Genomic DNA, 17195 nt, shown 5'->3' on the forward strand with positions numbered 1-17195 from the left:
CAGTGGACCTGAAGGTCTTAGGGGGTGGATAGAGAGATAGGAGCACCACAGTGGGCCGGGACATCTTAGGGGGAGGATAGAGAGATAGGAGCACCACAGTGGACCTGAAGGTCTTAGGGGGTGGATAGAGAGATAGGAGCACCACAGTGGGCCTGAAGGTCTTAGGGGGTGGATAGAGAGATAGGAGCACCACAGTGGACCTGAAGGTCTTAGGGGGTGGATAGAGAGATAGGAGCACCACAGTGGGCCGGGACATCTTAGGGGGAGGATAGAGAGATAGGAGCACCACAGTGGACCTGAAGGTCTTAGGGGGTGGATAGAGAGATAGGAGCACCACAGTGGGCCTGAAGGTCTTAGGGGGTGGATAGAGAGATAGGAGCACCACAGTGGACCTGAAGGTCTTAGGGGGTGGATAGAGAGATAGGAGCACCACAGTGGACCTGAAGGTCTTAGGGGGTGGATAGAGAGATAGGAGCACCACAGTGGACCCTTAGTTCTTAGGAGCACCACAGTGGACCCTAGGGTCTTAGGAGCACCACAGTGGACCCTAAGGACTTAGGGGGTGGATAGAGAGATAGGAGCACCACAGTGGGCCTGAAGGTCTTAGAGGGTGGATAGAGAGATAGGAGCACCACAGTGGACCTGAAGGTCTTAGAGGGTGGATAGAGAGATAGGAGCACCACAGTGGGCCTGAAGGTCTTAGGGGGTGGATAGAGAGATAGGAGCACCACAGTGGGCCGGGACATCTTAGGGGGAGGATAGAGAGATAGGAGCACCACAGTGGACCTGAAGGTCTTAGGGGGTGGATAGTGAGATAGGAGCACCACAGTGGGCCTGAAGGTCTTAGGGGGTGGATAGAGAGATAGGAGCACCACAGTGGGCCGGGACATCTTAGGGGGAGGATAGAGAGATAGGAGCACCACAGTGGACCTGAAGGTCTTAGGGGGTGGATAGTGAGATAGGAGCACCACAGTGGGCCTGAAGGTCTTAGGGGGTGGATAGTGAGATAGGAGCACCACAGTGGGCCGGGACATCTTAGGGGGAGGATAGAGAGATAGGAGCACCACAGTGGGCCGGGACATCTTAGGGGGAGGATAGAGAGATAGGAGCACCACAGTGGACCTGAAGGTCTTAGGGGGTGGATAGTGAGATAGGAGCACCACAGTGGGCCTGAAGGTCTTAGGGGGTGGATAGTGAGATAGGAGCACCACAGTGGGCCGGGACATCTTAGGGGGAGGATAGAGAGATAGGAGCACCACAGTGGGCCTGAAGGTCTTAGGGGTGGATAGAGAGATAGGAGCACCACAGTGGACCCTAGGGTCTTAGGGGGTGGATAGCGAGATAGGAGCACCACAGTGGACCTGAAGGTCTTAGGGGGTGGATAGAGAGATAGGAGCACCACAGTGGGCCTGAAGGTCTTAGAGGGTGGATAGCGAGATAGGAGCACCACAGTGGACCTGAAGGTCTTAGGGGGTGGATAGAGAGATAGGAGCACCACAGTGGGCCTGAAGGTCTTAGGGGGTGGATAGAGAGATAGGAGCACCACAGTGGGCCGGGACATCTTAGGGGGAGGATAGAGAGATAGGAGCACCACAGTGGACCTGAAGGTCTTAGGGGGTGGATAGTGAGATAGGAGCACCACAGTGGGCCGGGACATCTTAGGGGGTGGATAGAGAGATAGGAGCACCACAGTGGACCTGAAGGTATTAGGGGGTGGATAGAGAGATAGGAGCACCACAGTGGGCCTGAAGGTCTTAGGGGGTGGATAGAGAGATAGGAGCACCACAGTGGACCTGAAGGTCTTAGGGGGTGGATAGAGAGATAGGAGCACCACAGTGGACCTGAAGGTCTTAGGGGGTGGATAGAGAGATAGGAGCACCACAGTGGACCTGAAGGTCTTAGGGGGTGGATAGTGAGATAGGAGCACCACAGTGGACCTGAAGGTCTTAGGGGGTGGATAGTGAGATAGGAGCACCACAGTGGACCTGAAGGTCTTAGGGGGTGGATAGTGAGATAGGAGCACCACAGTGGACCTGAAGGTCTTAGGGGGTGGATAGTGAGATAGGAGCACCACAGTGGGCCGGGACATCTTAGGGGGTGGATAGAGAGATAGGAGCACCACAGTGGACCTGAAGGTCTTAGGGGGTGGATAGAGAGATAGGAGCACCACAGTGGGCCTGAAGGTCTTAGGGGGTGGATAGTGAGATAGGAGCACCACAGTGGGCCGGGACATCTTAGGGGGTGGATAGAGAGATAGGAGCACCACAGTGGACCTGAAGGTCTTAGGGGGTGGATAGAGAGATAGGAGCACCACAGTGGGCCGGGACATCTTAGGGGGTGGATAGAGAGATAGGAGCACCACAGTGGACCCTAGGGTCTTAGGGGGTGGATAGCGAGATAGGAGCACCACAGTGGGCCTGAAGGTCTTAGGGGGTGGATAGAGAGATAGGAGCACCACAGTGGGCCTGAAGGTCTTAGGGGGTGGATAGAGAGATAAGAGCACCACAGTGGACCTGAAGGTCTTAGAGGGTGGATAGAGAGATAGGAGCACCACAGTGGACCTGAAGGTCTTAGAGGGTGGATAGAGAGATAGGAGCACCACAGTGGACCCTAGGGTCTTAGGGGGTGGATAGCGAGATAGGAGCACCACAGTGGGCCTGAAGGTCTTAGGGGGTGGATAGAGAGATAGGAGCACCACAGTGGGCCTGAAGGTCTTAGAGGGTGGATAGAGAGATAGGAGCACCACAGTGGACCTGAAGGTCTTAGGGGGTGGATAGAGAGATAGGAGCACTGCTGTACCTTCCTGAGCTTCTCTCCTCTCCCCATCCCCCATGACATCATCTCTCCCTGGGACCTGGATGTTGGTCCTCTCTGTCTGCACCTCCTCCTGGATTGTTGCTTGTTCCTTTCCTTTTGAACCTTTGACCCCGGGTGCGTCCACAAAACCCTGGTGATCACAATGTAATGTAAGAGCAGATAGCTGGGCGGCTGGCTGAGGGTCTGGGTCCGGGGTCAAAGTGGGAGTCTGTCAGAGCAGAGGCTGAGGGGCCATAGGGCTCATTAGCGGGTCGAAGTCAGGACCTTCAGGGACCAACCACCAGGGATTAGAGTAATGAGGGGGATAATGGAGACCATGAGGGGATGAGGGGTTCAGCGTGCTGCCTCTCCCAATCGATCCCTGGGTCTCCACCAGGCTCCAGGAAGGCCCAGGAGGGAACACTCCCTAATTCTGCCTAATTATGATTGAGTGTGGAAACTCAGTAGCTCAGTGGCTAGGTGCTTAGTGGAGGGCAGGGGGAGAGAGAGGACAGGGGGAGCACAGAGATCGTGAGGGCAGGGGGAGAGAGAGGACAGGGGGAGCACAGAGAGCGTGAGGGCGGGGAGAGAGAGATAGAGGGCAGGGGGAGCACAGAGAGCGTGAGGGCGGGGAGAGAGATAGAGGGCAGGGGGAGCACAGAGAGCGTGAGGGCGGGGAGAGAAAGATAGAGGACAGAGGGAGCACAGAGAGCGTGAGGGCGGGGAGAGAGAGATAGAGGACGGGGGAGCACAGAGAGCGTGAGGGCGGGGAGAGAGAGATAGAGGGCAGGGGAAGCACAGAGAGGGCGAGAGATGGCATGGGGAGAGAGAGCGAGAGGGCAGGGGGAGGAACGGGAGAGAGAGGGCAGGGGGAGCACAGGGAGAGACAGGGCAGGAGTGGGCACAGAGAGAGAGAGAGAGAGGACAGGGAGAGAGAGGGCAGGGGGAGGAGGGCAGAGAGAGGGAGAGAGAGGGCAGGGGGAGGGCAGGGAGAGAGATGGCAGGGGGAGCACAGGGAGAGACAGGGCAGGAGTGGGCACAGAGAGAGAGAGAGAGAGAGGACAGGGGTAGAGAGAGAGGCCAGGGGGGGAGCACAGAGAGAGAGAGGGCAGGGGGAGAGAGAGAGAGAGAGAGAGAGAGAGAGAGAGAGAGAGAGAGAGAGAGATGGGGGAGAAAGAGAGGGCAGGTAGAGAGAGAGAGAGAGAGAGAGAGGGCAGGGGGAGAGAGAGAGGGAGAGAGCAGGGGGAGAAAGAGAGGGCAGGTGGAGAGTGAGAGAGGGCAGGTGGAGAGTGAGAGAGGGCAGGGGGAGCACAGAGAGAGAGAGAGCAGGGGGAGAGAGAGGGGGGAGCACACATAGAGGGAGCAGGGGGAGAAAGAGAGAGAGAGCAGGGGGAGAAAGAGAGGGCAGGTGGAGAGAGAGCGAGAGGGCAGGGGGAGGACAGGGAGAGAGAGGGCAGGGAGAGACAGGGATAGACAGGGCAGGGGTAGAGAGAGAGGGCAGGGAGAGACAGGGAGAGAGAGGCCAGGGGGAGCACAGGGAGAGACGGCAGGAGTGGGCACAGAGAGAGAGAGAGAGAGAGAGAGAGAGAGAGAGGACAGGGAGAGAGAGGGCAGGGAGGGCACAGGGAGAGACAGGGCAGGGGTAGAGAGAGAGGACAGGGAGAGAGAGAGGGCAGGGGTAGATGAGAGAGGACAGGGAGAGAGAGGGCAGGGGGAGGACAGGGAGAGAGAGGGCAGGGAGAGAGAGGGCAGGGGTAGAGAGAGAGGACAGGGAGAGAGAGGGCAGGGGTAGAGAGAGAGGACAGGGAGAGAGAGGGCAGGGGGAGAGAGAGAGGACAGGGAGAGAGAGAGAGAGAGAGAGAGAGAGAGGGCAGGGGGGAGCACAGAGAGAGAGAAGGCAGGGGGAGAGAGAGGGGGGAGCACACATAGAGGGAGAAGAGAGAGAGAGAGCAGGGGAGGAGAGAGAGGCCTACAGGGCATCTGTCTTTATTCATGACTCCCCCTGTCTCCCTGGCTGCAGTTCAGGCTGTGTAAGCGTTAGCCTCAACCCTCATGACCTTTAGAAGGGAAGCAGACTCATCTCACTCTTTGTTCAGGTGATTTTACAGCAGGTGTCTCAGACCAATGTTTAATACACAGTGATACAACTGATCACGTCTAGGTGGGATGGCTGCTTTCACTGACTAACAGATGTGCTGGACCTGGACTGTAAAACCCATTGAAGCAGAAGTTGACCTGTTTGTTTGCCCTTTTTAATTCTATTTTCCTCCTTTTCATTTTTTCCTGGATCTTTTGGGGGTCTAGACCAGGACTTTATACTGTGATATAAATAGGCTTTATCAATACATTTGATTGATTCTGCTCTTGTCTTGCAGGTTTCCAGAACAGGCCCAAGTCCCTGAAGGTGTTTGTGAACCCTGCCAGTCATAAGAAAGAGGCCTACCAGATCTACAGAGATGATGTGGCACCCCTCTTTCAGCTAGCAGACATCAAAGCTGATGTGACCAGTAAGTGTCCCTTGAGAATGTTATGTCATGGGTGTGGTCCTGTGTGGCTTATTTGGTAAGATGGTGACACTCTATCAGATACACATATTGTGATTTTTTTTTTTTCTCTTTCACTGCATTTTTAAGGCCGGGATTCAATTCATAGATGGGTCTAGCGCTGGACAGCCAACAATTCGCCTTTTAAAGGCATTTCCCCCAAAGTTCGTGCAGATCACATTCACTGTGAAATATGGATAAAACGTCTGCTAAAGTTGATATCTCATTAGATATCTTGTGTGTGGGCTGGGCACAACCGTACATCTGACAACAGATGTTCTTTGTCCCTCAGAGTACTGTGTGGTTTCCCTGCCCTGAGACAGTTATCCCTGGGTTAGGTGCTGTTCTGCCCTCGGGCCTTATCCACTCACATCACTCACCCTTCACGGCTTCACTATCACATCAACACCATGCTGTCCACCAGGGTCAATCCCTTTTAATTCCATTCATTCAATTTCCCGAATTGAATATATTCAAGTGTGTGTGTTTGCGTGCATGCGTGTGTGTATGTTTGCGTGCGTGCATGTGTGTGTGTGTTTGTGTTTGCGTGCGTGCGTGAAGGGTCTCTGAAGTGCATCTCACACGTAATGACAGGACCAGTGTCTCCTCTCCTTCTCTCCTCTCCTCCTCTCCTCTCCTCACTCACTGAGTAACCTGACCTAGGGGGGGGGGGCTAGACCCATCTGTTCCTCCTCCTCTCCCCTTCCCCCTCCTCCACCCCCCCCCCCCCCCCCATGTATCCGTGCATGAGTGTATTAATGCTGCTACCATTGTGTGTGTGTGTCTGTGCATACGTTAATGAATGCTGCTTCCAGAAGCCATTCAAATAGTAATATAATCTGGTTACATCCCAAATGGCATCCTAATCCCTATATAGTACACTACTTTTGACCAGTGCCAATAGGGCCCATAGGGCTCTGGTCGAAAGTAGTGCACTGTGTATGGAATAGATTTGCTGATGATGTGTTCCCCCCAGGGGGAGTGCAAGGGATGAGTGGTGGACGAGGAGCCATTAAAATACACTTTACCAAATATAAATTAAATGTATAATTCTGGGCCTGCAGTGGCCAGGGACCAACTGGGTTTGATGATGTTATAATCTCTGTTATTGATGATGTTATTATTCCTCTGAATTGGGAAGGTGACAAATGGATCAGCCATTTATTTGAACTACTGAATGATAATGTCGTTATCACAATATAATGACAGTCAGGTAGAAGTATGTGTTGCAGTTGTGCATCCCGATGTACTATGCTGACTGAGGTACTATGCTGACTGAGGTACCATGCTGGCTGAGGTACCATGCTGGCTGAGGTACCATGCTGGCTGAGGTACCATGCTGACTGAGGTACTATGCTGACTGAGGTACTATGCTGACAGGTAATATGCTGACTGATGCACTATGCTGACTGATGCACATTGCTGACTGATGTACTATGCTGACTGATGCACTATGCTGACTGATGTACTATGCTGACTGATGCACTATGCTGACTGATGTACTATGCTGACTGAGGTACCATGCTGGCTGATGTACTATGCTGACTGATGCACTATGCTGACTGAGGTACTATGCTGACTGATGCACTATGCTGACTGAGGTACTATGCTGACTGAGGTACTATGCTGACTGATGTACTATGCTGACTGATGTACTATGCTGACTGATTTACTATGCTGACTGATGTACTATGCTGACTGATGTACTATGCTGACTGATGTACTTTGCTGGCTGAGGTACTATGCTGGCTGAGGTACTATGCTGACTGATGTACTATGCTGGCTGATGTACTCTGCTGGCTGAGGTACTATGCTGGCTGAGGTACTATGCTGACTGATGTACTATGCTGACTGAGGTACTATGCTGACTGAGGCACTATGCAGACTGATGCACTATGCTGACTGATGCACATTGCTGACTGATGTACTATGCTGACTGAGGTATTAGGACATCCCCTGGTTCCAGAGACAGGACCCGGGCCAGGACATCCCCTGGTACCAGAGACTGGGCTAGGACATCCCCTGGTACCATAGACAGGACCCGGGCCAGGACATCCCCTGGTACCAGAGACTGGGCTAGGACATCACGTGGTACCAGAGACTGGGCTAGGACATCCCCTGGTACCAGAGACTGGGCTAGGACATCCCCTGGTACCAGAGACTGGGCTAGGACATCCCCTGGTACCAGAGACTGGGCTAGGACATCCCCTGGTACCAGAGACGGGGACAGGGACCAGGACATCCCCTGGTACCAGAGACGGGGACAGGGACCAGGACATCCCCTGGTACCAGTGACTGGGCCAGGACATCCCCTGGTACCAGAGGCGGGGACAGGGACCAGGACATCCCCTCGTTCCAGAGACAGGACCCGGGCCAGGAATCCCCTAGTACCATAGACGGGACCCGGGCCAGGACATCCCCTGGTACCAGAGACTGGGCTAGGACATCCCCTGGTACCAGAGACTGGGCTAGGACATCCCCTGGTACCAGAGACTGGGCTATGACATCCCCTGGTACCAGAGACTGGGCTATGACATCCCCTGGTACCAGAGACTAGGCTAGGACATCCCCTGGTACCAGAGGCGGGGACATGGACCAGGAAGTCCCCTGGTACCAGAGACTGGGACAGGGACCAGGACATCCCCTGGTTCCAGAGACAGGACCCGGACCAGGACATCCCCTGGTACCAGAGACTGGGCTAGGACATCCCCTGGTACCATAGACAGGACCCGGGCCAGGACATCCCCTGGTACCAGAGACTGGGCTAGGACATCACGTGGTACCAGAGACTGGGCTAGGACATCCCCTGGTACCAGAGACTGGGCTAGGACATCCCCTGGTTCCAGAGACAGGACCCGGACCAGGACATCCCCTGGTACCAGAGACGGGGACAGGGACTAGGACATCACCTGCTACCAGAGACTGGGACAGGGACCAGGACATCCACTCATGAAATATTAATGTGGTCCTGCTGATAATAATGATGCACATTCTCACACAACAATACTCATCTGCAAGTGTCACATCAGTCGTGGTGGAGCCTGTGATGTGTGTGATGGGTTGGTACAGCTGGGACTAACCCGCTCCGACGGAGAGGAGATGCCCCAGAAATGCTAAGTGGGGCATGGGCTTGTGATGCCATCTGCGGTATGGCACCCCGTTCCCCCATTTTCACTATTCACTGGCATCTGAGTGTGTGCGGTGTGGTGGGAGGGTGCTTGTGTGTGTGTTTGTGTGTGTTTGAAATGGTGGGCAAGCCGATACATTGTGACAGTAACCTAGTCTCTAGAGATTCAGGAACATGGGTTCTCCTCTCCATGGCGTGCCATCCTCTCCCCCTGTCTCCTCCACTAGCCACCACCCTGTCAACCTCTCTCCCCTGTCTCCTCCACTAGCCATCTCCCTGTCAACCTCTCTCTCCCTGTCTCCTCCACTAGCCTTCCCCTTGTCAACCTCTCTCACCCTGACTCCTCTGCTAGCCTTCCCCTTGTCAACCTCTCTCTCCCTGTCTCCTCCACTACCCTTCCCCTTGTCAACCTCTCTCCCTGTCTCCTCCACTAGCCTTCCCCTTGTCAACCTCTCTCCCCCTGCCTCCTCCACTAGCCTTCCCCATCAACCTCTCTCCCCCTGTCTCCTCCACTAGCCTTCCCCTTGTCAACCTCTCTCCCTGTCTCCTCCACTAGCCTTCCCCTTGTCAACCTCTCTCCCCCTGTCTCCTCCACTAGCCTTCCCCTTGTCAACCTCTCCCCCTGTCTCCTCCACTACCCTTCCCCTTGTCAACCTCTCTCCCTGTCTCCTCCACTAGCCTTCCCCCTGTCAACCTCTCTCCCCCTGTTTCCTCCACTAGCCACCACCCTGTCAACCTCTCTCCCCCTGTTTCCTCCACTAGCCTTCTCCCTGTCAACCTCTCTCCCCTGTCTCCTCCACTAGCCTTCCCCATCAACCTCTCTCCCCCTAGCTCCTCCACTAGCCTTCCCCTTGTCAAACTCTCTCTCCCTGTCTCCTCCACTAGCCTTCCCCTTGTCAACCTCTCTCCCCTGTCTCCTCCACTAGCCTTCCCCCTGTCAACCTCTCTCTCCCTGTCTCCTCCACTAGCCTTCCCCATCAACCTCTCTCCCCCTGTCTCCTCCACTAGCCTTCCCCCTGTCAACCTCTCTCCCCATCAACCTCTCTCCCCCTAGCTCCTCCACTAGCCTTCCCCATCAACCTCTCTCCCTGTCTCCTCCACTAGCCTTCCCCTTGTCAACCTCTCTCCCCCTGTCTCCTCCACTAGCCTTCCCCCTGTCAACCTCTCTCTCCCTGTCTCCTCCACTAGCCTTCCCCATCAACCTCTCTCCCCCTATCTCCTCCACTAGCCTTCCCCATCCAGCTCTCTCCCCTGTCTCCTCCACTAGCCTTCCCCCTGTCAACTTCTCTCTCCCCCTGTCTCCTCCACTAGCCTTTCCCTTGTCAACCTCTCTCTCCCTCTCCTCCACTAGCCAATATCATATGTAGTACATATAACAACATATAATATGTATTACATATAACTACATATAATATGTAGTACATATAACAAGATACAATATGTATTTACATATAACAACATATAATATGTATTTATATATAACAACATATAATATGTATTACATATAACTACATATAATATGTAGTATATATAACAACATATAATATGTAGTGTATAAATAACAACATATAATATGTAGTACATATAACTACATATAATATGTAGTATATATAACAACATATAATATGTAGTGTATAAATAACAACATATAATATGTAGTACATATAACTACATATAATATGTAGTATATATAACAACATATAATATGTAGTGTATAAATAACAACATATAATATGTAGTACATATAACTACATATAATATGTAGTGTATAAATAACAACATATAATATGTAGTACATATAACTACATATAATATGTAGTATATATAACAACATATAATATGTAGTGTATAAATAACAACATATAATATGTAGTACGTATAACAACATATAATATGTAGTATATATAACAACATATAATATGTAGTATATATAACAACATATAATATGTAGTATATATAACAACATATAATATGTAGTGTATAAATAACAACATATAATATGTAGTGTATATAACAACATATAATATGTAGTGTATAAATAACAACATATAATATGTAGTGTATAAATAACAACATATAATATGTAGTGTATAAATAACAACATATAATATGTAGTGTATAAATAACAACATATAATAAATATGTAGTACGTATAACAACATATAATATGTAGTATATATAACAACATATAATATGTAGTATATATAACAACATATAATATGTAGTGTATATATAACAACATATAATATGTAGTATATATAACAACATATAATATGTAGTGTATAAATAACAACATATAATATGTAGTATATATAACAACATATAATATGTAGTGTATAAATAACAACATATAATATGTAGTGTATAAATAACAACATATAATATGTAGTACGTATAACAACATATAATATGTAGTATATATAACAACATATAATATGTAGTATATATAACAACATATAATATGTAGTATATATAACAACATATAATATGTAGTGTATAAATAACAACATATAATATGTAGTGTATAAATAACAACATATAATATGTAGTACATATAACAACATATAATATGTAGTACGTATAACAACATATAATATGTAGTATATATAACAACATATAATATGTAGTATATATAACAACATATAATATGTAGTGTATAAATAACAACATATAATATGTAGTGTATAAATAACAACATATAATATGTAGTACATATAACTACATAAAGTGCCTTCGGAAAGTTTTCAGACCCATTTACCTTTTTATTTTTTATATATATATATATATGTTTGTAATAATGACAATTACAACAATCCTGAATGAACACTTTTATTTTAACTTAATATAATACATAAATAAAATCTATTTAGTCTCAAATAAATAATGAAACATGTTCAATTTGGTTTAAATAATGCAAAAACACAGTGTTGGAGAAGAAAGTAAAAGTGCAATATGTGCCATGTAAAAAAGCTAACGTTTAAGTTCCTTGCTCAGAACATGAGCACATATGAAAGCTGGTGGTTCCTTTTAACATGAGTCTTCAACATTCTCAGTTAAGTAGTTTTAGGTTGTAGTTATTATAGGAATTATGGCGCGTTGACTATTTCTCTCTATACCATTTGTATTTCATGTACCTTTGACTATTGGATGTTCTTATAGGTACTTTAGTATTGCCAGCCTAATCTCGGGAATTGATAGGCTTGAAGTCATAAACAGCACTGTGCCTCAAGCGTTGCTAAGAACTGCTGGCAAATGCAGGAAAGTGCTGTTTGAATGAATGCTTTTGAGCTTGCTGCTGCCTACCACCGCTCAGTCAGACTGCTCTATCAAATATCAAATCCTAGACTTAATTATAATAAACACACAGAAATACGAGCCTTTGGTCATTAATATGGTCAAATCTGGAAACTATCATTTTGAAAACAAAACGTTTATTCCTTCAGTGAAATACGGAACCGTTCCATATTTTATTGAACGGGTGGCAACCCCAAGTCTAAATATTGCTGTTACATTGAACATCCTTCAATGTTATGTCATAATTATGTAAAATTCTGGCAAATTAATTACGGTCTTTGTTAGGAATAAATGGTGTTCACACAGTTCGTAACGAGCCAGGCGGCCCAAACTGCTGCATATACCCTGACTCTGCTTGCACTGAACGCAAGAGAAGTGACACAGTTTTCCTAGTTCATATTGCCTGCTAACATGCATTTCTTTTAACTAAATATGGAGGCTTAAAAAAATATACTTCTGTGGATTTATTTTAAGAAAGGCATTGATGTTTGTGGTTAGGTATATTTGTGCAATGATTGTGCTTTTTTCACGAATGTGCTTTTGTTAAATCATCCCCCGTTTGGCGAAGTTGAAGTAGGCTGTGATTCGATGATAAGTTAACTAGCAATGCCGATTTAATCGATTGACCTCTAGTTGCTATCGTGTTGTTGTCATGTTGTGTTGCTAGCATGTTGTGTTGTTGTCTCTTTATGTACTGTTGTGGTGTCTCTCTTGTCGTGATGAGTGTTTTGTCCTATATTTTATAACATTTATTATTTTTAATCCCAGCCCCGTTCCCGCAGGAGGCCTTTTGCCTTTAGGTAGGCCGTCGTTGTAAATAAGAATGTGTTCTTAATTGACTTGCCCAGTTAAATAAAGGTGAAATAAAATACATTTAAAATATAAATGTCAGAGCAAAAACCAAGCCATGAGGTCAAAGGAATTGTCCAGAGAGCTCCAAGACAAGATTGTGTCGAGGAACAGATCGGGGAAGGGTACCAAAAAATTTCTGCAACATTGAAGGTCCCCAAGAACATAGTGGCCTCCATCATTCTTAAATGGAAGAAGTTTGGAACCACCAAGACTCTTCCTAGAGCTGGCCACCCGGCCAAACTGAGCAATCGGGGGAGAATGGCCTTGGTCAGGGAGGTGACTAAGAACCCAATGGTCACTCTGACAGAGCTCTAGAGTTCCTCTGTGGAGATGGGAGAACCTTCCAGAATGACAACCATCTCTGCAGCACTCAACCAATCATGCCTTTATGGTAGAGTGGCCAGACCGAAGCCACTCCTCAGTAAAAGGCACATGACAGCCTGATTGGAGTTTTCCAAAAGGCACCTAAAGGACTATCAGAACAAGATAAACAAGATTCTCTGGTTTGATGAAACCAATAACTATTTTGCCTGATACCAAGCGTCACGTCTGGAGGAAACCTGGCACCGTCCTTACTGTGAAGCATGGTGGTGGTGGCAGCATCATGATGTGGGGATGTTTTTCAGCGGGAGGGACTGGGACTCGTCTGGATTGAGGAAAAGATTAACGGAGCAAAGTACAGAGAGATCCTTGGTTTATAACCTGCTCCAGAGTGCTCAGGACCTCAGACTGGAGCGAATGTTCACCTTCCAACAGGACAACCACCGTAAGCACATAGCCAAGGCAACACAGGAGTGGCTTCGGGACAAGTCTCTGAATGTCCTTGAGTGGCCCAGCCAGAGCCTGGACCTGAACCTGATCGTACATCTCTGGAGAGAGCTGAAAATAGCTGTGCAGCAGTGCTCCCCATCCAACCTGGCAGAGCTTGAGAGGATCTGCAGAGAAGAATGGGAGAAACTCTCCAATAACAGGTGTGCTAAGATTGTAGCGTAATACCCAAGAAGACTCAAGTCTGTAATCGCTGCCAAAGGTGCTTCAACAAAGTACTGAGTAAAGGGTCTGAATACTTAGGTAAATGTGATATTTCAGTTTTTTATTTTAAATAAATGTGCTTTTCTTAAAACTTGTTTTTGCTTTGCCACTATGGGGTTTGTTTATAGATTTTAGATTTTAGATGTAACTTTTATTTAACTATGCAAGTCAGTTAAGAACAAAATTCTTATTTACAGTGACGGCCTACCCCAGCCAAACCTTCCTCTAACCCGGACGACACTGGGCCAATTGTGCGCCGCCCTGTGGGACTCCAGATCATGGCCATTTGTGATACAGCCCGGGACCGAACCAGGGTCTGTAGTGACGCCTCTAGCATTGCGATGCAGGCCGTAGACCGCTGTGCCACTCGGGAACCCCTAAATTGATGAGGGGAAAACAACTTTTTAATCAATTTTAGAATAAGGCTGTATCCTAACAACATTTGGAAAAAGTCAAGGGGTCTGAATACTTTTCGAAGGCATTGTATAAATGTAGTAGTGTTGTATGTACTTGTAATATGTAGTGTTATTACCAGACAATGAACATGAGTAGTATCATTGCTGACTGTGTTTTGCATAAGCGAGAGGAGCTTTAACACTCAGGAGCCAGCCTTTTTGTACTGCTTCTATTTTCTTGATTAAAAATGCAAACAGCATACAAGTATAAATTCTGCTTCACAGACACCACCATATGTTCATCACAGCCACGTGCCAAACTAACATTGGATAGAGTTACTAAAAGCATTTTTTTTGTGCCAGCCATTCGATTTCATCTCTCCTTCATTAACACATTAACTATTTATTTTCTCTTGTCTTTCTCTCTTCACAGTCACTGAAAGAAAGGGCCACGCTCTCTCCGTTCTGAAAGAATCCAACTTGGACGGATATGATGGGTAGGGTTGCTTGCCACACAATCTGTTAGATGGTCTGTATAAATCCTCTCCAAAAAATGATATCAGAGAGAAAGAAAATGAACCAATACACTGATCTGTGCCAGTGCTCCCAGTACGGGAATGCAGCCACAGCAGACTGAATTCATTCTTTAATTCAGGGGTTAGCTAGGTAAACAAAAACACCACTTTGATATGGGCTTGTGTAATCAGCATTGCGATATTCTAATTAATTAGAGATTTTGTACTGGACTGTGATGGGGAGAGGGGGAGAGATGCCGTGACACCAAGTCAACCCAGCCGTGGTGTGTCCTCTCCGGTGGGCACGGCAGGTGGCACTTTAATTACTTGTTCTGGAAAAAGTGATGAAGTACCTTCCGTCCAGCCAACTGCTGGTGTGCATGTACGTTTTACACCACACCACAGCTCCCATGTGTCTGCATTACAGTCACAATTAGATTCTCTGAGGCAGCTCCGGCCTCCTGTTAAACCAGGGTTGCTGCATAGGTGTCGCTTAGCGGATCAGCACAGGCTAGTCTACACCACGACCCCTCCCCTAGGATGGCTAGGAAAGAGAGGGATAGGGGGAGAGAGGGGTGGCAGGAGAGGGGTAGGGGTAGAGGAGAGATAACGAAGGCGGTAGGGGAGAGAGGGTTAGAGACGGAGAAAGATGGGTAGAGTCGGGGTAGAGACGGGGAGAGCGGGGTAGAGACTGGAGTGACGGGGTGAGATGGGGAGATAAGGGTAGAGACGGGAGTGAGGGGGAGAGATGGGGAATGACATGGAGAGAGGGGGAATGACAGGGAGAGAGGGGGAATGACGTGGAGAGGATGTAGGGGAGGGAGGTAGGCCGGGGAGGGAGGGAGGCAGGGGAGAGAGAGAGAGAGGCAGGCAGGCGAGGGAGGCAGGCAGGCAGGCAGGCAGGCAGGCAGGGAGGCAGGCAGGCAGGCAGGGGAGGAAGGAAAGGAGGTAGGGGAATGAAGTAAAGAGGCAGGGGGGAGGGGGGGAGGGAGGGAGGGAGGAAGGCAGGGGGAGGAAGAGGGGAAGGAGGGAGGGAGGCAGGCAGGGGAGGAAGGAAAGGAGGTAGGGGAAGGAAGTAAAGAGGGAGGGGGGGAGAGAGGGAGGGAGGAAGGGAGGGAGAGGGGAAGGAGGGAGGTAGGGAGGCAGGCAGGTAGGCAGGGGAGGAAGGAAAGGAGGTAGGGGAAGGAAGTAAAGAGGGAGGGAGGGAGGAAGAAAGGGGGAGGGAGAGGGGAAGGAGGGAGGGAGGGAGGCAGGCAGGTAGGCAGGGGAGGATGGAAAGGAGGTAGGGGAAGGAAGTAAAGAGGCAGGGGGGGAGGGAGGGAGGGAGGAAGGCAGGGGGAGGGAGAGGGGAAGGAGGGAGGGAGGGAGGCAGGCAGGTAGGCAGGGGAGGAAGGAAAGGAGGTAGGGGAAGGAAGTAAAGAGGGAGGGAGGGAGGGAGGGAGGGAGGGAGGGAGGGAGGGAGGGAGGGGAAGGAGGGAGGGAGGCAGGTAGGTAGGCAGGGGAGGAAGGAAAGGAGGTAGGGGAAGGAAGTAAAGAGGGAGGGGGAGGGAGGGAGGCAGGGAGAGGGAGAGGGGAAGGAGGGAGGGAGGGAGGGAGGCAGGCAGGTAGGCAGGGAGGCAGGCAGGCAGGCAGGGGAGGAAGGAAAGGAGGTAGGGGAATGAAGTAAAGAGGCAGGGGGGAGGGAGGGAGGGAGGAAGGCAGGGGGAGGGAGAGGGGAAGGAGGGAGGGAGGCAGGCAGGTAGGCAGGGGAGGAAGGAAAGGAGGTAGGGGAAGGAAGTAAAGAGGGAGGGGGGGAGAGAGGGAGGGAGGAAGGGAGGGAGAGGGGAAGGAGGGAGGTAGGGAGGCAGGCAGGTAGGCAGGGGAGGAAGGAAAGGAGGTAGGGGAAGGAAGTAAAGAGGGAGGGAGGGAGGAAGAAAGGGGGAGGGAGAGGGGAAGGAGGGAGGGAGGGAGGGAGGCAGGCAGGTAGGCAGGGGAGGATGGAAAGGAGGTAGGGGAAGGAAGTAAAGAGGCAGGGGGGGAGGGAGGGAGGGAGGAAGGCAGGGGGAGGGAGAGGGGAAGGAGGGAGGGAGGGAGGCAGGCAGGTAGGCAGGGGAGTAAGGAAAGGAGGTAGGGGAAGGAAGTAAAGAGGGAGGGAGGGAGGGAGGGAGGGAGGGAGGGGAAGGAGGGAGGGAGGGAGGGAGGCAGGTAGGTAGGCAGGGGAGGAAGGAAAGGAGGTAGGGGAAGGAAGTAAAGAGGGAGGGGGAGGGAGGGAGGGAGGCAGGGAGAGGGAGAGGGGAAGGAGGGAGGGAGGGAGGGAGGCAGGCAGGTAGGCAGGGAGGCAGGCAGGCAGGCAGGGGAGGAAGGAAAGGAGGTAGGGGAATGAAGTAAAGAGGCAGGGGGGAGGGGGGAGGGAGGGAGGGAGGAAGGCAGGGGGAGGGAGAGGGGAAGGAGGGAGGGAGGCAGGCAGGTAGGCAGGGGAGGAAGGAAAGGAGGTAGGGGAAGGAAGTAAAGAGGGAGGGGGGAGAGAGGGAGGGAGGAAGGGAGGGAGAGGGGAAGGAGGGAGGTAGGGAGGCAGGCAGGTAGGCAGGGGAGGAAGGAAAGGAGGTAGGGGAAGGAAGTAAAGAGGGAGGGAGGGAGGAAGAAAGGGGGAGGGAGAGGGGAA

At 50.1% G+C, this 17195-nt stretch overlaps 1 protein-coding gene across 2 annotated transcripts in view; it reads left to right on the top strand.

Moving 5' to 3' along the window:
- The window catches only part of cerkl (ceramide kinase-like), a 92545-nt gene that overhangs the window by 33310 nt on the left and 42040 nt on the right, over nucleotides 1-17195 (top strand). For both annotated transcript variants that reach the window (XR_005038821.1, XM_021579536.2), the window contains exons 3-4: nucleotides 5172-5303; nucleotides 14473-14536. Coding sequence is in view for 1 of the 2 variants with exons in the window: in XM_021579536.2 (XP_021435211.2) it covers nucleotides 5172-5303; nucleotides 14473-14536 (196 nt within the window). In the remaining variant the exon portion in view is untranslated. The remainder of the gene's footprint in view (nucleotides 1-5171; nucleotides 5304-14472; nucleotides 14537-17195) is intronic.

Source organism: Oncorhynchus mykiss, chromosome 22 (assembly GCF_013265735.2).
Source record: "Oncorhynchus mykiss isolate Arlee chromosome 22, USDA_OmykA_1.1, whole genome shotgun sequence".
In the NCBI taxonomy this organism is placed as follows: domain Eukaryota; kingdom Metazoa; phylum Chordata; class Actinopteri; order Salmoniformes; family Salmonidae; genus Oncorhynchus; species Oncorhynchus mykiss.